Here is a 25,436-nt window from a genome sequence, read left to right as displayed (position 1 = left end):
AGTGATTCAATTTTTTAATTAATTAAAAATATTAAAATTAAATTTCAAATAAAAGGCACATATGTTATTAATGCAGTGTCAGTAATTAATGTATATTATCTAGCATTGTACTTAAATGTCATAGATAGATTGTTTCACATTATGTCGAGCATCTAAAGAACTAATCAATGTGCGAGCTCCATTTTGCTGCATTTCATTAAGACATTTGTACTGTATTTATTCTGTTAGTTTCCTCGGTGTCTCCTTGGACTTCTTCCCAAATCCTCTATTAAAAGTTAGTACCAGAGTTCTCAACAAATAGATCTCATTAAAATGCTCTGAATGTGAACCCCCAGGGATTTTTTTCTTTTTCCTCAAATAATTATGATAAGGTCTCCTCTGAATAGGATGTTTAAAATATGCTTCAGTCTGTAATAAAAGTCAGAAGGAAAATATATATACAGTCTCTGATAGGTTAGAATAAAGGAAATAAAATTTGGAGACAGGTTGTGGGTGCACTCCACTATCATAACATAAATAAGTTCAACTTAAATGAACCACACTTAAAATTATTTGCTTCTCAGAATACATTTTAATTGATGTGAAAATGAGTGCCAAGTGACACCTAAGCTGATATATAATAGAATAGGAAATATTTTCCTACTGAATATATTTTGAAACTTTTTTGAATAAGTCAATCAATAGAGACTAGCAGGAAAATAAGCAAGTTAAACTGTATGCCTTCTTTCCTCCACATCTGACTTCTAAATTGCGATTCATCCCACGGACTTCCGTGAATAAAATCTCACAGCATTATCCTGAGAGTGAAGTGTAAGTATTTCTTTGCTTCTATAATATTTTTGTGACCTATTTTCTATTCCTAAAACATAAGATTATATAAAATATTTCTTATTTCAAAGTAAGCTGTATGTCAGGCTGGAGAGATAATATATCAGGTAAGGTGTTTGCCTTGCACATGACCAAACCAGGTTCTATCTTAGCAACCCCTATGGTCTCCAAATTAGCCAGGAGTGATCCCTGAGTGTAAAGCCAAGAGTAAGCCCTGAGGATGGCCAGGGATTGCTGAAAAACAAACCCAAAAAGAGTTGTTTGTTTTAGAAAATTTCAACAATAGAGAAGTGTATAAAGTAAAATGTGACAGCTTTCAACAGCCTTTTTTGTTTTATTTTCTTTAGTTTTGGGGTGAAACCCAGCAGTTCTCAGAGCTTACTCCTGGCCCTACACTAAAGAATCATCACTCTTGGCCGGAGATCCGAGATGGGGCAGGTGCAGTCTCCCCGCCTTCTCCAGCTGGAAGCCTGGAGACCCACCAGCGTCTACAAGCATGCTTCCCGTATGAGGGCACCCTGAATATTCCTCTGAACCGCATGAGGGCGCTGGACTGGGCAGTTCCTTCACGGCTCCCCATCAGCCCCTGATCCTGGACCATATGGTGTGCTGGGGATTGAACCCGGGTCAGCCACGTGCAAGACAAACAGCCTGCCTGCTGTACTCTCTTCCTGCCCCAGCTGTCCTAACAGTCTTTGCTTACTCAACAAACTACACAGCGGTATTACTGTTAATTTAAATTTCCAGCTTCATGTGTTCATGGACATGAAAATATAGATTTAATTTTTTATCTCACGTATGTGAGGTATATTTATTATTGATGTAAAGCGATTGCCCAAATGGGATCACATAATGCACTCCCAAAATACATTGTTACATAATAACCTTTCCAGGTTGAGTTCAAATTTTTTTGCATTATTATTTTTTATTTTAGGTGTGCCAGAATTTTTTCTTCCTTTCTTGCGTTTTTTCATGTTATTATAACACTGTGATTTAAAAAGTTGTTCAGAATACAGCTGTTCCAGGCAACACCCATTCCGCCACCAGAATGACCTTCCGTCCACAAGTGTCCCTAGTTCCCCCCACCCTCAAACTTGCCGCCTTAGAGCAGGCACATAAAAATATGTGCTTCATATTGCTTGTTAGGACAAAATGGCAAATGGAATTATCAGAAATCAGAGCAATAAAAGTCGGTTTATGATGAATGTCAAATCTCACCATGGTACTCCTAAAATCATTGTCTAAGGATCTGCTACTGACCTGGTTTGCTTTCCGTGTTATTGCTTTATTGTTTTCACTCACTGAATGTGATGGGCTTCTACACACTCAGCAACTCAATGTGGAGCTGAGTATTTGGCCACAGGATTCAGGATCTGTGGAGTTGGGCCTGTTATTATGGTGGAGGAGATAGGGTGTTAAAATGACTGGGCTTATCTGGAGGGAGGGGAATCCTGCCACCCCCATTCCAAAAATACCATAGAGTTTTCAGGCTAGAGATCAATCTACCTGGAGTGGCTTGGTGGTTTGGCAACTTGTTGACATCTGCATGTGCCAGAAATTTTTAGTCATGATCTCTTCACATATCACATCTCCTCAATCTTGTGGGAAATTTTGCATTGACAAGAATTTATGTCTTAAAATTTTCTCATTTATTTGTTTAGATTCATACTTCTTTTTCTAAAGCTCTAATGAGACTTTTGAAAAAAAAAAAAACTTCAGGTCGGATTTGCAGCCTCTTGAACATTTTCCCCTTTAGTTTGTTCTTGCTATTGTGAAGAAGGGTATAACTTTTTTGTTTTTCTTTCTCAGATTAAGGAGCGATATAGTATTGAGTACATTTTGGTGGGATGGGGATCACATCCAGCTGTGCTCAAGACTTACTCCTGGATCTGTGTTCAGGATTCAAATCTGGGACAGCCACATACAAGACAAGCACCTTACTGGTGCTGTATTGTCTCTCGGGCCCTTAGCTTTATGTTTTTATTTATTTCAGATCATCCTGCTGAACAATTACTGGTTTACTGTTTTGCTCTTTCTAGGTGGATGACATCTGAAATGATCAGTTTGTGTTCCATTTTTCACAGCCTCTTGTAATTACTTACTTTAGTGATTAGTACTTCATACTCACATTTATCTTATTCACCTATTTACATCTTGGTGTTTGCCTTGCATACGGCCGACCCAACTGACCCAGGTTCAATTCCTTCGCCCCTCTCAGATAGCCCGGCAAGCTACTGAGAGTATCTCGCCTGCACGGCAAAGCCTGGTAAGCTACCAGTGATGTATTCAATATGCCAAACACAGTAACAAGAAGTCTTACAATGGAGACGTTACTGGGCCTGCTCGAGCAAATCAATGAACAATGGAAGGGCAGTGACAGGACAGTGATAGTGATATCTGCTGAATGGGAGAAGTTAGTGAAAGTGTTAGATTAAATGCAGCTGGGCTCATCCAGCTCTTGATCTATGGAGTGTTTGTGGTCTCTGGGTCAGCCTGCCTTCCAGCAGGTTCCTTGTACCTTTCCCCCATTGTGTACTGAAGACAACAGGATTCCCAGCCTGGTCATAATTCAAGGAAAGCCAATTCATTCACTTACTAGAAGAAGAAAGCATTTCTACCATGTTTTCTTTATTGCTTTAAGGTAGGATGTTCAGTACATTGTTGTACTATTTGGGGTGGGGGCACTCCCTAACCTTATTTGGGCTTTTCAGGAGCCATTTCCTGCTAAACTTGACTTTGCAGTTTTGTACTTGAGCCCAGCGGTTGGGGTGCTACTTTTGTATACCTGGGCCACCAGGGTCACTTTGGTGCTGCTTGTGGTCCCCAGAGCATGTGAAGTTTGAGACTTCACACGTACCGAACATGTGCTCCAGCCCTTTGCACTAACTATCCCTCCCCCCTCCCCCCGCTGAAGAATATTGTTGATAGCAAAGGCTATTTTCTTGTCTTCATCTTTATTGGGAGTGATTGTAAGTGCTTTATTCTTGATATATTGTCTGATGAAAGCTTTTGTTAGAAGCTTTTGGTTAGAAGCTCTTTGTTAGAAGCCTGTATAGTTTTCTTTGCCATCATACATTGAATAGAATTTTGCCAGATGTGTGATAGCACAGCGGGTAGGGAATTTGCCTTGCAGGGAGCTGACCCGACCAACTGAAGTTCGATTTCTCCGCCACTCTCAGACAGGCCAGCAAGTTACCAAGAATATCTCGCCCACACGGCAAAGCCTGGCAAGCTACCCGTGATGTATTTGATATGCCAAACACAGTAACAACAAGTCTCATGATGGAGACATTACTGGGCCCACTCGAGCAAATCGATGAACAACAGGAGGACAGAGCCACAGTGCCCTACTAATATAATATTGCTGCAATGAATGGATTTGTAAGGACTTTGAAGTAAAGATATTACAGAAGTATATTTAATAGAATGTAAATTTTTAATTGATAACATAAAGTTGTCCACCACAGACCAAAAATTAGTGAACAAAAAGTGCAAGAGTATAGATATAGTCAGGTCAATGTATGACATGAACCTCATTCCATGCATCTTCATGATGACAGCATTCTAGAGGGCAACAATGAAGCTGGATCACTGTTTTTCCAAACCAGTTCATGGCCTGGCATTTCTTTATGATATGCAGATTTCTTATGCCCAAGGTAAATACCAAGATGCTCAGAACAAGATAAAAGTGCCCAAAGGATTTTTGACGTTTCAAGTTTCTTTCTTAAAATGAACACCATTCTAAAAAAAATATTGTGACTGGGTAGTTAAGATAGTTAAGTCTCAGACCATGCAGACCCTGGTTCATTCCCAGCTATATAGTACTGTAGCACTGTCCTCCTGTTCATTGATTTGCTCGAGCAGGCCCAGTAATGTCTCCATCACGAGACTTGTTGTTATTGTCTTTGGCATATTGAATACATCATGTGTAGCTTGCCAGGTTTTGCCGTGCAGGCGAGATACTCTTGGTAGCTTGCCGGGCTCGAACCCAGCTCGGCCGGGCCGGCTGCGCACAAGGCAAATGCCCTACCCCTGTGCTATCGCTCCAGCCCTCCAAGCTATCTGGTCCCTGAGTATTGCCTAGTGTCTCTCTGGAGGCCCCCAAGTTCCATCAGGTACAACATTCCCACTGAACCTCCAGTCCAGTAGGCTCAACCACACAGGGTCTCCTGATCACCACTTGGGAGGCCCCCAGTAAAAGACTATTGTGATCAATAATCTGGTAACCCCTTTCCTAGTTCTGTGTTGCTGTTCTACTTGCATTCCAAGCCTCACCCATTGAGGAAGTTTAAAGAATGTAGGATGGGGAAATATAGGTAAAAAAAACACTTCTTTCTTTCTTCCTAGCAAGCAGTTTGGAAATTTAAAGAGATTTCATTACAAGATTGGAATATGATGAGATATATTTTAATAGATTAAATTTAACTTGAAGGAAAATATCTGAGATAAAATGTTATATAAAGTTAAAAATATAAATCTGAAAATAAATAAGAATCAGGCCAAAAATATACTTGAGAGTCAAAAAAATATTTCATATAAGACCAAAACTTTTCTTTGATTTGGAAACTAAAGCAGGTAAATGACTACTGTAGAGTGTATGTTTAAGGGAGAGAATAACCGTAGATAAAGTTTTATATTTCTCCAGAAGAAAGAGGAAAAGTTAAGAAGGAGCCATTGCTTAAAGACAAAAATTAGGAAGCCATTGTAGTACTGTCCTCCCGTTGTTCATCGATTTGCTCGAGTGGGCATGAGTAATGTCTCCATTATGAGACTTGTTGTTACTGTTTTTGGCATATCGAATAAGCCATGGGGAGCTTGCTAGGCTCTGCCATGTGGGCAGGATACTCTGAGTAGCTTGCCGGGCTCTCCGAGAGGGACAGAGGAATCAAACCCCTGTCAGCCGCATGCAAGGCAAATGCCCTACCCACTGTGCTATCACTCCAAAATTCAAAGACAATAAGAGGCTAATACAAATATGCATAAAATAGTTTATAATATGCAGACACTTTTGAAAATGTTGTGAAATAAGGAGTTTTGTCCTCCTATATTTTAAAAATCAAAAGAATTGCTAGCTGTTATGTGATTTAGCCTTAAATATCATTAATCCCTGTACTACTGAGATAAGTCATTTCAGTGCCACCCCCAGTAAAAACAGAGAAACCAGCATTTTCATTAAGTGAGAAAACTAAAGAACCAGATGAGTGAATACACACACATCTCTTTACAAAAAATATCCTGCCCCAACTCCATAGAAACAAAAGCTCCTATGCCCCCAAACCTCTGGATCTTGTCTGTGGATTTCACGATGTACTTCTTCATTTGCTTTCACAGGCAACAAAGATTAGCAATGAGAAATCAAACCTCCCTAAAAGAATTCATTCTTCTGGGACTAACAGATAACCCACAGATTCTACCTGTACTCTTTGTGTTTTTCTTATTCACCTATATATGCAGCATCATAGGCAACCTAATCATCATCATCCTCACACTAGTGGACTCCCACCTCCAGACTCCCATGTACTTCTTCCTCCGGAACTTCTCCTTCTTAGAAATTTCCTTTACATCTACGTTTAATCCTAGACTGCTGTTCAGCATGTCAACTGGAAACAAGAGCATCAGCTTTGCCGGTTGCCTCACTCAGTATTTCTTCGCCATATTCTTTGGGGCCACAGAATTTTACCTTCTGGCTGCCATGTCCTATGACCGCTATGTGGCCATTTGCAAACCCCTACACTACACAACCATCATGAGCAGCAGAGTCTGCATCCAGCTGGTTCTCTGCTCTTGGATCAGTGGGTTCCTGATCATTCTGTCCCCTATCATCCTCACCAGTCAACTGAATTTTTGTGCCTCCAACATACTGAACCATTATTATTGTGACTATGGGCCCCTCTTTGAAATATCTTGTTCTGACACAAGACTCCTAGAGATCATTGACTTTTTCTTGGCAGTTGTGACCTTGGATTTCACCTTAGTGCTAGTGATTATCTCCTACACAAACATCATCTGGACCATCCTGAAGATTCCTTCTACCCAGCAAAGGAAAAAGGCATTTTCCACCTGTTCTTCTCACATGGTTGTCATCTCCCTCTCTTATGGGAGTTGCATCTTCATGTATGTAAAACCTTCAGCCAAAGAAGGTGTCGCCTTCAATAAGGGAGTAGCTGTGCTCAATAACTCCATTGCCCCATTACTAAACCCATTCATTTATACTCTAAGGAATAAGCAAGTAAAGCAAGCATGGAAGGATTTGACCAGAAAGGTTATTAATCGTCAATGAGCAAAAAGGTCAGACTGAAAGGAAAATCTGAACAATAGTCATAAAGTGTTCCCCATGAAAACTCAGGAAGAGTTTTTCTGTATTCTTGATAAATCAATGGTTCGTGTGAGCATGTCATAAAAATGTTGTCAACATTACATATCAGTCTTACTGAGATGGTAAAATCTTTTTAAAATAGCAAATATTTCTTTAAAAATATCAAATACCAAGTAAGTTGACTTTTGACCCAGAACTTTTAAAAATTGCAAAAACTGTAAAATGACGCCATACTTCTAACTGGTTTTTGAAAATATACTTTTAATAAAATGTTATTTTACTTTAAAACACATTTATGATAGCATTTTTAAATCAGTTTTTAATTTCTCTGTTCCAATTTTTAACATGGAAAAGTAAATAAAGATATATATAAAATATAACTCCTTGATAGAGAATTTTCTGAGGAAAAATTATTGCTACTTAGATTCATCTAACTAAAAGAAATTCTTACATAAAATCACTGGTAATGTCACAAAACTGAGAGTTCTAGACTTATTAGAAGTGCACAGTTTTACAAATAAGGCTCTTAATGTCATCAAAGTATTTTGACAAGCCATCCATTTTTTCACAAACTAGATTCTTTCCAAAAGGGACTAATAACCACATCTTTCAAGAAGCTTCACTCTTGCAATAAGAACCACCTATTCTCAGGCTAAAGACAATTTTGTGGTGCGTATGGCTGAGTGTTGCAGTGGAAAAGGAGGAGCCTCAGGCCGGTGGCTGGGAAATTACTGGCAAGAACAGCATGCAAGAACGGTTGCTGTCTGCCCAGTGATCATTTCCAAAACCGACTGTTGAAAGGAAGATGCATGACATCATTCAGTAACAGTATTGTAAACCACAGTGCCTAAAAGGAAAATTGAGTGTGTATGTGGAAAAGTGTGTAGGAGGAAAAGAAAGAGGAGGAGGAGGAGGAGGACGAAGCAAGGAGGAGAAGAAGTCTGCACTGTCTGCACTGGAAAATCTGAAGTTTTCACTGAGGAAACTTGTTGAAATCATGGCAATTTCAAGAAACCAAAAGTTGTTATAATCTGGAGAGAAAATCCAAGTACCAGAATTGTTAATTCACATCCATGGGAAATTTCAAGAACTGGTGAAATTGTCACTTAATCAAGGGGAAATCCATCATATAATGCAAGTTTTAGAAAAAGAAGTACAGATGAAAGACAATGATATTCAGCATCTACAAAAGTAGCTTTAAAAAAAAAAACAGCTAAAAGGAAGCAGACAAATACAGGCAACAGCTGTTTGCCAAGTCAAAAAGAAAAACATTCTAATCAATAGAAAAAAAAACAAGAAATGGAACCATTTTCTCTAAAGAAAGAACTAATTATGCACATTATGCTCAGTAATGCTCTGTGTGGCCAACTGATGTGGGTTCCAGTGACCCAAGGAGACCACATCCAGCTGACATAGAGTTGAGGAGTGGGCAAATGAACAATCCTTCTACTAGCTGTGTGAATGGTCACCTTCCAGGAGAGACACACTTCTAGTGGGCAGATTGCCAGAAGTCCTTGCTCCACAGTAGACATGGCAATCAAATGATCTGTCAATTCCTGTGGTGCCACCAAATCACATTAATGGCCATGATCCCAGAGACTCAGAAACAAATATTGAAACCCAGCGGCTTTTGGCAGAAATGTGTCTGGACCGCATACACGGCCATGGCTCCAGAGGCAAACGAACTTAATCCAGAGCCCGGCAGCTTGAGGCAGAAAAGTGAATGGACCATGCATTTAACTATGGCGTCATGCCTCCCCGGGAGGGAAAGGGTGTTGCTCCCTTCCTCCTTTTCTCCATCCCCCACCCCCCCAGCAGCAAGGTGGCCACCGCCTCAGAGCTTATAGGAAAGACAGGTATGAGCTGGCGGTGATGGGGCAACTGCAGTCTCATGGGAAGGGGGGCAGTACCGGCTCGTCCTTTATGCCCTACCGAGGTCCTCACGAGAGGCTCTCTGGCACAGCCATAACACCAGATGCACAGAAACAAATCTCTAAATTATCTGGTTCTTTGCAGAAATCCAAAATTGCGTGGCCACAATAGCAGCCATGCAACATTATATGATTCTCATAACCAGCTATAGAAAACAAAGTATTTCACAATGCCTTTTCAGCAATTCTGATAGTTTGGGGGTAAATTCTAAACAATAATGATACATCTTTTGTCGAAATGATGAATGTAATCAATGTAGGGAAGAGTTAAGTAGAAATCATCTACCTCACAGGCATTGGGTGGGGTGGGAGGGGAGTATATTGGGGTTCTTGGTGGTGAGATGTGAGTACTGGTGAAGGGAAAGGTGTTTGATCATTGTATGACCGAGACTTAAATCTGAAAGCTTAGTAACTTTTCCCACAGTGATTCAATAAATAAATCATAAGATGAAAAATAAATGAAACTGTGGGGAAAAAAGTAAGGTGGAGTTCATGCCCAATTCAATCAGCTAATCAGTGGCTGAATAAATGGCAGTACTCCTACATTAAAAAACAGAGTACTTTGCAAACTGTCTGACACACAGGCAAGCAGAGGTGTGGAATGGGGGTGGGGGGATACAGAAGATTTTGGTGGTGGAAAACACGCACTGGTGAAGGGATGGGTGTTTGACGACCGTATGATTGAAGCTCAAACATGAAAGTTTTGTTACTGTACCTCATGGTGAATTAATATTTTAAAAAATGGAAAGACTGAAAAAATATACATGATGATATGCAGTCCACATTCTATTTAAAGTGGTAAAGTCTTGATTCTAAGTGAACTGGGAAGAGTTAAGCAAGTACATGGCAAAATTTACAGAACTAATTAAAAATTGTAGACATGTAATAGGACTGGAGCAATAGCACAGTGGTAGGGCGTTTGCCTTGCAAGCGGCCAATATGACCAACCAGAGTTTGATTCCTCCGCCCCTCTCGGAGAGCCCAGCAAGTTACAGAGAGTATCTCGGCCACATGGCAAAGCCTGGCAAGCCACCCGTGACGTATACGATATGCCAAACACAGTAATAATTGTCACAGTGAATATTTTACTGGGCCCGCTCAAGCAAATCGATGAACAATGGGAGGACAGTGACAGTGACAGACATGTAATAAAATCGCAATAAATAAATTTACAGAGAATTTTCCCAAAAAATCAAATAACGAGTATGAATGGAATGAAATAAAACAGTAAAAAAGTAAATAAATAATAGTGAACATAATTACAAACATGGTAAAAATCACATCAAATACAACTGATTCAAATATGCCACTTGAAATATAATGTTCCTCAAAATGCCCTCTGGATTGATTGGAGTGATAGCACAGCGGGTAGGGCGTTTGCCTTGCACGTTGCCGACATGGCCGACCCGAGTTCTATTTCTCTGCCCGCTCAGAGAGCCCGGCAAGTTACCAAGAGTATTTTGCACGCACGGAAAAGCCTGGCAAACTCCCCGTGACATATTGAATATGCAAACCACAGTAATAAGCCTCACAATGTTTCTGGGCCTGCTTGAGCATATCGGTGAACAACAGGAGGTCAGTGACAGTGAAAATAGCCTCTTAAACATATAATGCTGGGACTCTAGAGCCTCCTCTTAGAATGGTGGCAGGTATATTCTCTCCACCTAATACCCACCAGGAGAAAGCCCAGAAACACCCACCCATATCTAATATCTTTTAGCATAGAAATGGCCCAGCTCCACAACTAATCTAGAAAAGATTAGTTGAACCATCCCAGGTGAACAGTCTTGGCTGAGAACTCTGAGGCCTTCTCAGAATGGGGCTGGGAGATTCCTCCATCTGCCTGGAGGCCCAGCAGCTCACACCTGACACCTTCCAACATTGAAACAGCCCAGATCCACAATAGAACTTCACCAAGGTGCCAGGCCACCAAATCATTCCAGCTCCATAGCTCTCAAAGCAAGAAGTCACATACAAAGAATCAATGAAAGTAGGAACTGGTTCTTTCAAAGAACAAACAAGGTAGACAAACATTTAGCTAGAATCATGAAGAAAAAGAGAGAAATGTCCAAATAAAATTGATCAGAGATATCACAAGGGACACCATGGAAATCCAAAATATTATACAAGGTTATGAAAAACTGCATGCTGTTAAACGGGAGAACCTAGAAGAAATGAACAGAATCATATACTCTCTGGGGCCGAGCAATAATAGAGTTGGTAGAGTGCTTCTCTTGCATACAGCTGACCTCACTGTCCCTTGAGCCCTGCCAGGAGTGATCCCTAGCACAGAGCCAGGAGTTAGTCCTGAGCACCAGTGTGACCCAAAAACCAACCAACAAACAAAAAATATCATGTAGGCTCCCAAAACTGAACAAGGAAGAAGTAGAAAGCCTGAGCAAGGTAATAGAAAATAGTATTTAGGCCATCTTTGAAACGTTCAGAATAAGAGAAGGAACACATGGAGGGTGCGGGATCCCAGAGGAAAAGAAAAAAGAAAAAACAGGTTCCAAAAAGAGCCGAGAGCACCGGGAAGTTCCAGATGGAGTAGGCGCCGCATCCCGCCTCTACAAACACAGCTCGAGTATGCGGGAACGAGGACTTTTTCTCAAAACAGTGACCAGAAGCCTCTACAAACACAGCTCGAGTATGCGGGAACGAGGACTTTTTCTCAAAACCGCGCGGCCGCTTACGCGGCCGCGCGACATCTCTCTATATACAAAGTGATCAATGAGAAGTAAACCACCCAATCTTTCTCCCTGAAAATCAGAGTTAAGTTTGGAGCATGGCCACAGCCCCAGAAACACAAGGACTTAATGCAGAAACCAGCAGCTTAGAGCAGAAAAGTGAACGGACGATGCGTTAACCCAGGCCATCATTTCTGCCCAGAGGGGAAAAGGGTGTTGCCCCATTCGCCCTCTCTTCTCTGGAAAGAAGGATGGCGGCCGCATGGGAGCCTTGTGGACAGCAGGTATGAGCCGGGGGTGTGGGGGCGACTAAAACCTCATGGGAAGAGGGGCGTTCTGGTCCGTCCTTCACGCCCTACCGAGGTCACCAGTTGCCCCCCGCGAGCGGCTCTCCAGCACGGCCACGGCCCCAGAAGCACAAGGACTTAATGCAGAACCCAGCAGCTTGGAGCAGAAAAGTGAACGGACTCTGCATTGATCCAGGCAATCATTTCTGCCCAGAGGGGAAAGGGTGTTGCCCCATTCGCCCTCTCCTCTCTGGAAAGAAAGATGGCGGCCACATGGGAGCCTTGTGGACAGCAGGTATGAGCCGGGAGTGTGGGGGCGACTAAAGCCTCATGGGAAGGGGGGCGTTCCGGTCCGTCCTTCACGCCCTACCGAGGTCACCAGTTGCCCCCCACGAACGGCTCTCCAGCACGGCCACAGCCCCAGAAGCACAAGGGCTTAATGCAGAACCCAGCAGCTTGGAGCAGAAAAGTGAAAGGACTATGCGTTAATCCAGGCAATCATTTCTGCCCAGAGGGGAAAGGGTGTTGCTCCCTTCCGCCCTCCTCCCTCTGGAAAGAAAGATGGCGGCCACATGGGGGCCTTGTGGACAGCAGGTATGAGCCGGGGGTGTGGGGGCGACTAAAACCTCATGGGAAGGGGGGCGTTCTGGTCCGTCCTTCACGCCCTACCGAGGTCACCAGTTGCCCCCCACGAGCGGCTCTCCAGCACAGCCACGGCCCCAGAAGCACAAGGACTTAATGCAGAACCCAGCAGCTTGGAGCAGAAAAGTGAACGGACTCTGCATTGATCCAGGCAATCATTTCTGCCCAGAGGGGAAAGGGTGTTGCCGCATTCGCCCTCTCCTCTCTGGAAAGAAAGATGGCGGCCACATGGGAGCCTTGTGGACAGCAGGTATGAGCCGGGAGTGTGGGGGCGACTAAAACCTCATGGGAAGGGGGGCGTTTCGGTCCGCCCTTCACGCCCTACCGAGGCCACCAGTTGCCCCCACGAGCGGCTCTCCAGCACGGCCACAGCCCCAGAAGCACAATGACCTAATGCAGAACCCAGCAGCTTGGAGCAGAAAAGTGAAAGGACTATGCGTTGATCCAGGCAATCATTTCTGCCCAGAGGGGAAAGGGTGTTGCTCCCTTCCGCCCTCCTCCCTCTGGAAAGAAAGATGGCGGCCACATGGGAGCCTTGTGGACAGCAGGTATGAGCCGGGGGTGTGGGGGCGACTAAAACCTCATGGGAAGGGGGGCGTTCTGGTCCGTCCTTCACGCCCTACCGAGGTCACCAGTTGCCCCCCACGAGCGGCTCTCCAGCACAGCCACGGCCCCAGAAGCACAAGGACTTAATGCAGAACCCAGCAGCTTGGAGCAGAAAAGTGAACGGACTCTGCATTGATCCAGGCAATCATTTCTGCCCAGAGGGGAAAGGGTGTTGCCCCATTCGCCCTCTCCTCTTTGGAAAGAAAGATGGCGGCCACATGGGAGCCTTGTGGACAGCAGGTATGAGCCGGGAGTGTGGGGGCGACTAAAACCTCATGGGAAGGGGGGCGTTTCGGTCCGCCCTTCACGCCCTACCGAGGCCACCGGTTGCCCCCCGCGAGCGGCTCTCCAGCACGGCCAGGACTCCAGAACACAGAAACCAATTTCTTAACTATCTGACTTTCAGTAGAAATACTTCCAGGGTCAATAGGTAAAAGAGCAGAAATCCAAAACCAACATTTAATTCTTGAACCCAGCCGTAGAAAGCAAATCACTTCACAATGCTTTTTCAGCATGTCTGATTTGGGGGGGGGGGGGTTAAACTCTAAATAATAGTGGTGAATCTTTTATTGAAACAATGAATCTAATCAAAGCAGATAGAGTGTTAACTAGAATTCATCTGCTTCACAGGGACGGGGAGGGGTGGGGGGTGGGGTTTTATTGGGGTTCTTCATGGTAAAAAATAAGTATTGGTAAAGGGAAATGTGTTTGATATTTGCATGACTGAGACATAAACCTGAAAGCTTTGTAACCTTTCCCACAGTGATTCAATAAATAAATTTAAAAAAAAATAGTATTTAAAGACTCACAAATGAATCTCAAAACTGAGCAGCTCGCCCAGAGATGTTTCATAACTTGCGCCAGGCTGATTTCACCAGGACACCTCAGTTGGAGTGAGTGTCTTCTCTCCCCCACTCCAGATGAACCCCCAGTGGCCACAGACTTCCAGAAGAAAAACTCAGGTACTCAAGACCAGGGACTGAAAACTCCAGGCCACATGATGGCAGCAGAAATGGTTGGTCCCTTCCAGTCTCCCCACCCCCTTGGGTTCCTGGCTGTCATGCCCCCACAAACTGCCTCTGGGCCATATTTAATCACTTCACTGGCATTGATCCAGAGACTCATAAATGAATTTCAAAATGGAAATCCCTAAAGAGATGTCTCCAGACCCCAATCATTTACAATTTTTTTGTTTTTTGTTTTTTTTGTTTTTGGGGTCAAACCCGGCGATGCTCAGGGGTTATGCCTGGCTCATGCACTCAGGAATTACCCTGGCAGTACTCAGGGTACCATATGGGATGCTGGGAATTGAACCCGGTTGGCCGCGTGCAAGGCAAACACTCTACCCCCGTGCTATTGCTCCAGCCCCTCATTTACAATTTTAGAATTCCAAGAGCTGCACAACCTCTCATGATATTCATAATATGTGTTAGAAAATAAATATCTAGTATCTACCTCTAATAGGCAGACTTGAACGGTGGTGAAAAAATTAGAAATAATGGTGGTGGGAAGGTGTAATGTGGTGAGGTTGGTGTTGAAATATTGAATGTAATGTGAACAACCTTATAAAAAATTTTTAATTTAAAAAAGAATAGGATGCACTCCTGGGAATATATCCCAGAGAGGTAAAAAAGTATAGTCGAAGTGACTTCTGCACTTGTTTGTTCATTGCAGCACTCTTTACAATAGCCAGAATCTGGAAAAAACCTGAGTGCCCAAGAACAGATGACTGGTTAAAGAAACTTTGGTACATCTACACAATGGAGTACTATGTAGCTGTTAGAAAAGATGAAGTCATGAAGTTTACATACAAGTGGTACTACATGGAAAGTATCATGTTAAGCAAAATGAGTCAGAAAAAGTGGGTTAGATATAGAAAGATTGCATTCACCTGGGGAAGATAAAGTAACAAAATGGGAGACTAACACCCAAGAGTGGCCAAGATTAGTACCAGGAATTTTGCTCCATGGCTTGGAGGCCAACCACACATGCTAGGGGAAAAGGGAGCTCAAATAGAGAAGGAAGCACTAAATAAAGGATGTTGGGAGGATCCTCCCAAGATGGGAGAAGCATGCTGAAAGTAGACTATAGACCAAACATGATTGCCACTCAATGCCTCTTTTGCAAACCACAACACCCAAAAGGAGAGAGAGAGAACAGAGGGGAATGCCCTGCCACAGAGGCAGGGTGGGATGGCGGGATGGGGGGTGGGAGGGATATTGGGATACGTGGTGGTGGGAAATGGGCATTGGTGGAGAAATGGATATTGATCATTGTATAATTGAAACCCAAGCACAAAATTTGTGAGTCTACAACTGTACCTCATGGTGTCTCACTAATAAAAAAAAATGATGCTACAAGGAAAGATGAAATGCAATTTGCTGCATCCTAGTTTGGAACTGGAAGATACCGTGCTGAATGAAGTAAACCAGAAGAAGAACATAAGATGACCTAACTTATCAGTGATATTTAGAATAATTGGGTGAGGAAATGTGTAAACTCAAAAAGACAACAGCGGTCTTCCATCGTTCGTGTTTGGTAGTCTCATGCGGTTTCCCCCACCCCGGGGAAGCTGACAGTGATGGGCAGGCGAAGGAAGGAAACGAGGGCTAGGCTGGTTGGTGTCAGTTGCAGTTCATTCCATTCCCATCTCCATTCTCCTCTGATTCTCCTCCTGCCTCTTCCTCCCCCATGCTACTTCATTCTCCTTCTCGATTCCCCTTCATCCTCCTTCTGGCTCTGGAAGCTGGATCTGGCTCCCTCAGCCCACTCTTACTGCCTAGTTAAACCCCAAAACCAGGAGGGGTTGGGGCTAGCACATAGGTGTGGTCACAATCAATAGGGGTAAAGTTCTTTCCCTCAGGGAAAGCCGCTTCTAGGACAGATTCTCATTTAGCAGGTCGACCCACCCAACAACGAAATCCCATGGGTGTGTTTCTCCTCTCCTTGTCCAACAAACATATAAGTTCTCTTAATATTAATCATTTTATATGGACACTGTAAGAAATACATCAATCTTATAGAATTGCTCTCCTTAGGGCCATCTCAATCTCAGACTACAGTGCTCAAGCCAGATTAGTCTTTCCTATCCCTAGCAGGATCCTAGTCTCGTTGTAACTTTTTGGATCATGACAACATTCGTCCATGACCAAGCTCTCAATTTTTAGTTGAGTATCATGGCACTTTGACCAGGCCCATTTCGATACCAGGGTAGCTCAGAGCTTGCCCTGGTTCCATTTAGTCCCTCATCGAGACCCTCTTTTGGAGTACTAGGAACTAAGGGCAACTAAAGCTTAAGTCAAGAAAGCAGATGCCCAGGAGTGAACAATATTCAAAGCCAATTAAATCCTAAATTATAAAGCATAATACTGTCTTCCTGTATCTGTACTAAAAGGACATTGCTTTAAAGTAAACCATTCAGGGGGCTGGAGCAATAGCACAGCAGGTAGGTTGTTTGCCTTGCACGCGGCCAACCCGAGTTCGATTCCCAGCATCCCATATGGTCCCCTGAGCACAGCCAGGGGTAATTCCTGAGTACAGAGCCAGGAGTAACCCCTGTACATCGCCAGGTGTGACCCAAAAAACAAAAAATAAAATAAAGTAAACTATTCATAAGACATAAGGAGAGGAGAAAAGCAATATTAACTTACAATACAAGTTCAGTGTCCTAGAAGGATCTGACCTCACAAATTAACAGAGTCTGATTAGGGGAAAAAGCTGATTAACTGGTTGGGGAAGAGAGCATAGAGAAGTGGTTACAGATAAACTAAGGAATGGGAGTGACTCGGGAGCATTGTGATGGGTGTAATCTGATAAACCTAAGCTCCTTGTGGCAAGGGAGAAAGGACAAATGAATTGATATCCTACAAGGAAATATAATGTAGTGAAGGGGGATCCCTATATCAGTCTTGACCTCAGAGTATCGGGAGGAAAAGGAAATAGAAGAAAAGTAATCAAGGGGGAAGGTAAGAAAAAGAAAAACAGAACTAATAAAGCAAGAAGGGTCATGGGCCTCAGCTATACCAATGAGGTGAGAGAGTGATATGGCTTATATTCAAAGTACAGATTCAATGGCACTGAAAAGATGAGTTCTAAATCACAATCACAGAATTTTGAAATGTGCTTGTCAAGGTGGTAGGTGGAGGAGGTGGCAAGAAGGAGCATAGGAGTTTGACACTGATGGTGGAGATAATAATGAAATACTGTGTGCCTAACCCAATTATTACTAATTTTGTAAATCGTGATTCTTTAATTAAATATCACTGTATAACTGTCATCCCATTGTTCATCGATTTACTCAAGCAGGGGCCAGTATCGTCTCTATTCATCCCTGCCCTAAGTTTTTTCTTTTAATTTTTATTAGTGAATCACAGTGAGGTACAGCTTACGACTTACAAACTTTCGTGCTTGTGTTTCAGTCATACAATGGTCAAGTACCTATTCCTCCACCAGTACCCATTTTCCACCACCAATGGTCCCAGCAGAGTCAGGAGCTCTCACCACCCCCACCCCGTCCCGTCTACCCCACCCCATCTCTGTGGCAGGGCATTCCCTTTTGTTCTCTCTCTCCTTTTGGGTGTAGTGGTTTGCAGTAGAGGTATTAAGTGTCCATCATGTTTAGTCTATAGTTTACTTTCCTCATCTCCCATCCCAAGTGGGCCATCCTAGCACCCTTTGCTTGGTGGTCCCTTCTCTATCTGAGCTGCCTTTTCGCCAAGCATGCAAGGCCGTCTTCTAAGTTGTGGAGTAATCCTTCTGCTACTTATCTCTTCTGATCTTGGGTGTTAGTCTCCCATTCTGGGACTTTATACTCCACAAATGAGTGCAATCTTTCTATATCTGTCCCTCTCTTTCTGACTCATTACACTTAACATGATACTTTCCATGTTGATCCGCCTATATGCAAATTTCATGACTTCATCATTTCTAACAGCTGCATAGTATTCCATTGTGTAGACATACCAAAGTTTCTTTAACCAGTCATCTGTTTTCAGGCACTTGGTTTTTTCCAGATTCTGCCAGCCCTGAGATTTTAGCAGTCTCTCCTTACTTGTCTTTCCCAACGCTGGCATATTAGGGGTTCGTTCAGGGTCAAGGGAATGAGACCCGTTATTGTTACTATTTTGGGCATATTGCATACGCCATGGGTAGCTTGCCAGGCTCTGCCATGCGGGCGGGAACTCTCGGTAGATTGCCAGGTTCTCTGAGAGAATTAAATAAAACAAATAAATGTATCTTATATACCCTAAAATAAATAAATAATAAATATCAGCTGAATTTTTTAATAAAGCTGAAAAATAATACCCTGACTCTAGGTTACAGAAATAAAAATGCCAAGGAAGGAGAAAAACAGAGGGGAGGAGCAAGAAGACAAGTTTGGGAGTAACATGGGGGCAAAGGTCTTAGAACTCTACACTCTGTGGTAGAGAGGGAAAGTATTTGTATTTATCTAAACCACTCGTACTAAAATTACTGAAAGCATGGAATCCACACTACAATTAAAGTTTAAACGTATCTTTCAAAGAGTCAGGATGGGAGATGGAAGGAAATACAGGGTCAGCGGAGGAGTGATGGGGATGCAAGGTGATGGGAAAGAAGATGGGAATGTTGTAAGTCTCAAGCCCTGTTATTGAAAATACGATGTAAATCACAGTGTCTAAAGACAAAATATTGAAAATGTAAAGCAAGCACCTTACCCTCTATACTATCTCTCCAGCCCCCACAAATGAAACTATTTTTAAAATGCAAGAGTAATTTTCATGTTTTGTTGAGGAAATGGAGGAAGAGCAGGAGGCCTCTGACCTTTCTTCAAAGAACAGTTATCAGAGCACAGAATACTGTGGGTGAAGAGGCAATAGAGAAAATGCTAAACCCTGTTCTATAGTTCCTGTTACTTGACCACACAAGTAAAATCAACACATCAATAGAGCACTAATGCCCTAAAGGCTTCATCCTGCTCTTTAAAAGGGTTTGTCATGCACTGCAACTCAAAAGAAACAGTGACCAAAATACAGAGACAGCTCATGGAATGGGATTATTTATCTAATATACATCAGATAAAGGGTTAATATACAAGCTATATAAGGCACTGGTAGAACTTTACAAGAAACATCCAACCCAATTAAAAATTGGGGAGAATTTTGCAAACCACAACAACCAATAAGAGAGAGAGAACAAAAGACAATGCCCTGCCACAGAGGCAGGGTGGGATGGGAGGATGGGTGATGGGAGGGATACTGGGATCCATGGTGGTGGGAAATGGGCACTGGTGGAGGGATGGGTATTTGATCATTGTATAATTGAAACCCAAACACAAAAATTTGTAAGTCTACAACTGTACCTCATGATGTCTCACTAATAAAAACTAAAAATAAATAAATTAATTAAAGAAACATAAAAAAAGAAAAAAAATTGGGGAGAAGACATGAACAGAAACTTCCTCAAAAAAAAAAATACAAATGACCAAAAGGCACATGAAACAAATGCTCTACATCACTAATCATCAGAGAAATGCAAACCAAAACAACTATGAGATATCATCTCATACCACAGAAACTAACACATCAAAAAGAACAAGAAAACTAGTGCTGGTATGGATGCGGGGAGAAAAGGACTCTCATTCATTTTTGGTGGGAATGCCAAGTGGTTAAGCCCTTTTGAAAAACAATATGGGCATTTCTCAAAAAACTAAAAATTGAGCTTCCATATGAGCTTCCCATTGAGCTTCCTAGCAATACCACTCCTGGAATATACCCACAGGATGCAAAAACACACAGCATAAATGACATCTGCACTTGTATGTTCATTCCAGCACTGTTCACAATAGCCAGAATCTGAAAACAACTCGAGTGCTAAGAACAGGCAACTGGTTTAAGAAACTATGTACATCTACACAATGGAATACTATATAGCTGTTAGAAAAACTGAAGTCATGAAATTCACCTATAAATGGATGCACATGGAGAGTATCATGCTGTGAAATGAGTAAGAAGGAAAGGGGCAAACATAGAATGACTGCACTCATTTGTGGGATATAAAAAACATAGTATGATCACAAATGAAGTACTCTAACATTGTCAACAAAATATGCTGGAACTTTCTCTTTTTTTTTAAATTTTGATTAGTGAAGGGCTGGAGCGATAGCACAGCAGGTAGGGCGTTCGCCTTGCACGCAGCCAACATGGCCGACCCGAGTTCGATTCCTCCGCCCCTCTCGGAGAGCCCGGCAAGCTACCGAGAGTATTCGATATGCCAGAAACAGTAACAGCAAAGTCTCCAATGGAGACGTTACTGGGCCCGCTCGAGCAAATCGACGATCAGCGGGAGGGCCTTTACCTTTACCTTGATTAGTGAAACACCATGAGGTACAGTTGTAGACTTACAAATTTTTGTGTTTGGGTTTCAGTTATACAATGATCAAGTACCCATACCTCCACCAGTGCCCATTCTTCACCACCACTGATCCCAGTATCCCTCCACTCCCCATCCCCCCAATCCTACCCTGCCTCTGTGGCAGCACATTCCCTTTTGTTCTCTCTCCCCTTTGGGGGAATTAATATTAAAACGTAGACTTAGAATTCCTACTCCTGTATTCCTTTGACACAGGAACAATCATCTCTGAGAAAATGTAGTTAACCTTTGATCTCATGATGAATATATGAACTCTAATACAGCCATGTTCTGAATACAGTGAGCAATCGAATTGTGTTTATGTTTATAGTATGAGACTAAAACCCAAGGACATTAGAAACAGGGGTCAGGATGAATGGTCCACAGTTAGAAGCCTGCCTCAAGTGCTGGGGGAGAGGGCAGATGGAATAGAGAAGGAACCACTATGACAAGGATAGCTGGAAGGGATGGCTCTGGATGGGAGATGTGTGCTGAAAGTTGGTAAAAGACCAAACATGATGTTCTCTCAGTATCCGTATTGTAAACCATAATGCCCAAAAGGAAAGAGAGAGAGAGAGAGAGAGAGAGAGAGAGAGAGAGAGGAAAATTGCCTGCCATAGAGTCAGGCTGGGGGAAGTGACTAGTGGGAGGGATGCTTGGGACATTGGTGGTGGGAAATGCACTGGTGGAAGGATGGGTGTTGGAACATTGTGTGGCTAAAACCCGGTCATGAAAGCTTTGTAACTGTGTATCTCACAGTGATTCCATTTTTAATTAATTAAAAATATTAAAATTAAATTTCAAATAAAAGGCACATATGTTGTTAATGCAATTTCAGTAATTAATGTATATTATCTAGCATTGTACTTAAATGGCATTTATGATAGTTTGTTTCACATTATGTCGAGCATCTAAAGAACTAATCAATGTGCAAGCTCCGTTTTGCTGCATTTCATTAAGACATTTGTACTATATTTATTCTGTTAGTTTCCTTGGTGTCTCCTTGGACTTCTTCCCAAATCCTCTATTAAATGTTAGTGCCAGAGTCGTCAACAAATAGATCTTATTAACATGCTCTGAATGTGAACCCCAGGGATTTTTTTCTTTTTCCTCAAATAATTATGATAAGGTCTCCTCTGAATAGGATGTTTAAAATATGCTTCAGTCTGTAATAAAAGTCAGAAGGAAAATATATATACAGTCTCTGATAGGTTAGAATAAAGGAAATAAAATTTGGAGACAGGTTCTGGGTGCACTCCACTATCATATCATAAATAAGTTCAACTTAAATGAACCACACTTAAAATTATTTGCTTCTCAGAGTACATTTAAATTGATGTGAAAATGAGTGCCAAGTGACACCTAAGCTGATATATAAAAGAATAGGAAATATTTTCCTACTGAATATATTTTGAAACTTTTTTGAATAAGTCAATCAATAGAGACTAGCAGGAAAATAAGCAAGTTAAACTGTATGCCTTCTTTCCTCCACATCTGACTTCTAAATTGCGATTCATCCCACGGAATTCTGTGAATAAAATCTCGCATCATTATCCTGAGAGTAAAGTGTAAGTATTTCTTTGCTTCTATAATATTTTTGTCACCTATTTGCTATTCCTAAAACATAAGATTATATAAAATATTTCTTATTTCAAAGTAAGCTGTATGTCAGGCTAGAGAGATAATATATCAGGTAAGGTGTTTGCCTTGCACATGACCAAACCAGGTTCTATCTTAGCAACCCCTATGGTCTCCAAATTAGCCAGGAGTGATCCTTGAGTGTAAAGCCAAGAGTAAACCCTGAGGATGGCCAGGGATTGCTGAAAAACAAACCCAAAAAGAGTTGTTTGTTTTAGAAAATTTCAGCAATAGAGAAGTGTATAAAGTAAAATGTGACCGCTTTCAACAGCCTTTTTTGTTTTATTTTGTTTTATTTTGGGGTGAAACCCAGCAGTTCTCAGAGCTTACTCCTGGCCCTACACTAAAGAATCATCACTCTTGGCCGGAGATTCGATATGGGGCAGGTGCAGTCTCCCCGCCTTCTCCAGCTGGAAGCCTGACGACCCACCAGCGTCTACAAGCATGCTTCCCATATGAGGGCACCCTGAATATTCCTCTGAACCGCATGAGGGCCCTGGACTGGGCAGTTCCATCACGGCTCCCCCATAGTCCCTGATACTGGACCATATGGTGTGCTGGGGCTTGAGTTTCTTTTCCTTGTACCTTTCCTCCATTGTGTACTGAAGACAACAGGATTCCCAGCCTGGTCATAATTCAAGGAAAGCCAATTCATTCACTTACTAGAAGAAGAAAGCATTTCTACCATGTTTTCTTTATTACTCTAGGGTAGGGTGTTCAATACATTGTTTTACTATTTGGGGTGGGGGCACTCCCTAACCTTATTTGGGCTTTTCAGGAGCCATTTCCTGCTAAACTTGACTTTGCAGTTTTGTACTCGAGCCCAGCGGTTGGGGTGCTACTTTTGTATACCTGGGCCGCCAGGGTCACTTTGGTGCTACTTGTGGTTCCCAGAGCATGTGAAGTTTGAGACTTCCCACGTACCAAACATGTGCTCCATCCCTTTGCACTATCCCTCCCCCCTCTCCCCGCTGAAGAATATTGTTGATAGCAAAGGCTATTTTCTTGTCTTCATCTTTATTGGGAGTGATTGTAAGTGCTTTATTCTTGATATATTGTCTGATGAAAGCTTTTGTTAGAAGCTTTTGGTTAAAAGCTCATTGTTAGAAGCTTGTATACTTTTTTATGCCATCATACATTGAATAGAATTTTACCAGATGTGCGATAGCCCAGTGGGTAGGGAATTTGCCTTGGAGGCAGCTGACCCGACCAACTGGGTTCGATTTCTCCACCCCTCTCAGAGAGCCCGGCAAGCTACCGAGAATATCTCGGTCACAGGGCAAAGCCTGGCAAGCTACCTGTGATGTATTTGATATGCCAAACACAGTAACAACAAGTCTCATGATGGAGACATTACTGGGCCCACTCGAGCAAATTGATGAACAATAAAACAGTGCCACAGTGCCCTATTAATATAATATAAATGCAATGAATGGATTTGTAAGGACTTTGAAGTAAAGATATTACAGAAGTATATTTAATAGAATGTAAATTTTTCCATTGATAACATAAAGTTGTCCACCACAGACCAAAAATTAGTGAACAAAAAGTGCAAGAGTCTAGATACTCAGGTCAATGTATGACATGAACCTCATTCCATGCATCTTCATAATGACAGCATTCTAGAGGGCAACAATGAAGCTGGATCACTGTTTTTCCAAACCAGTTCATGACCTGGCATTTCTTTATGATATGTAAATTTCTTATGCCCAAGGTAAATACCAAGATGCTCAGAACAAGATAAAAGTGCCCAAAGGATTTTTGACGTTTCAAGTTTCTTTCTTAAAATGAACACCTTTCTAAAAAAAATATTGTGACAGGGTAGTTAAGATAGTTAAGTCTCAGACCATGCAGACCCTGGTTCATTCCCAGCTATATAGTACTGTAGCACTGTCCTCCTGTTGTTCATCGATTTCCTCGAGCAGGCCCAGTAATGTCTCCATCACGAGATTTGTTGTTATTGTCTTTGGCATATTGAATACATCATGTGTAGCTTGCCAGGTTTTGCCGTGCAGGCGAGATACTCTCGGTAGCTTGCCGGGCTCGAACCCAGCTCAGCCGAGCCGGCTGCGCACAAGGCAAACGCCCTACTGCTGTGCTATTGCTCCAGCCCTCCAAGCTATCTGGTCCCTGAGTATTGTCTAGTGTCTCTCTGGAGGCCCCCAAGTTCTATCAGGTACAACATTCCCACTGAACCTCCAGTCCAGTAGGCTCAACCACACAGGGTCTCCTGATCACCACTTGGGAGGCCCCCAGTAAAAGACTATTGTGATCAATAATCTGGTAACCCCTTTCCTAGTTCTGTGTTGCTGTTCTACTTGCATTCCAAGCCTCACCCATCGAGGAAGTTTAAAGAATGTAGGATGGGGGAATATAGGTACAAAAAAACACTTCTTTCTTTCTTCCTAGCAAGCAGTTTGGAAATTTAAAGAGATTTTACCACAAGATTGGAATATGATGAGATATATTTTAATAGATTAAGTTTAACTTGAAGGAAAATATCTGAGAAAAAATGTTATATAAAGTTAAATATATAAATCTGAAAATAAATAAGAATCAGGCCAAAAATATACTTGAGAGTCAAAAAAAATATTTCTTATAAGACCAAAACTTTTCTTTGATTTGGAAACTAAAGCAGGTAAACGACTACTGTAGAGTGTATGTTTAAGGGAGAGAATAACCGTAGATAAAGTTTTATATTTCTCCAGAAGAAAGAGAAAAAGTTAAGAAGGAGCCATTGCTTAAAGACAAAAATTAGGAAGCCATTGTAGTTGTTCATCGATTTGCACGAGTGGGCACGAGTAATGTCTCCATTGTGAGACTTGTTACTGTTTTTGGCATATCGAATAAGCCATGGAGAGCTTGCTAGGCTCTGCCATGTGGGCAGGATACTCTGAGTAGCTTGCCGGGCTCTCCGAGAGGGACAGAGGAATCAAACCCCTGTCAGCCGCGTGCAAGGTAAATGCCCTACCCACTGTGCTATCACTCCAAAATTCAAAGACAATAAGAGGCTAATACAAATATGCATAAAATAGTTTATAATATGCAGAAACTTTTGAAAATGTTGTGAAATAAGGATTTTTGTCCTCCTGTATTTTAAAAATCAAAGAAT

At 42.2% G+C, this 25,436-nt stretch overlaps 1 protein-coding gene and 1 pseudogene across 1 annotated transcript; both read left to right on the top strand.

Annotated features, from left to right (window-relative positions):
• Positions 1–6,175: 6,175 nt before the first annotated feature.
• Positions 6,176–7,108, top strand: LOC130029203 (olfactory receptor 6C4-like). The gene has a single exon (XM_056120115.1). It carries the CDS (start codon positions 6,176–6,178, stop codon positions 7,106–7,108), a length of 933 nt encoding a protein of 310 aa, XP_055976090.1.
• Positions 7,109–8,093: 985 nt separating this feature from the next.
• Positions 8,094–24,677, top strand: LOC130029098 (mediator of RNA polymerase II transcription subunit 4-like; annotated as a pseudogene).
• The last annotated feature ends 759 nt before the right edge of the window (positions 24,678–25,436 follow it).

This window comes from Sorex fumeus, unplaced genomic scaffold, assembly GCF_029834395.1.
Source record: "Sorex fumeus unplaced genomic scaffold, SorFum_2.1 ptg000042l, whole genome shotgun sequence".
NCBI classification, from domain to species: domain Eukaryota; kingdom Metazoa; phylum Chordata; class Mammalia; order Eulipotyphla; family Soricidae; genus Sorex; species Sorex fumeus.
This window is presented reverse-complemented; position numbering and strand designations above follow the sequence as displayed.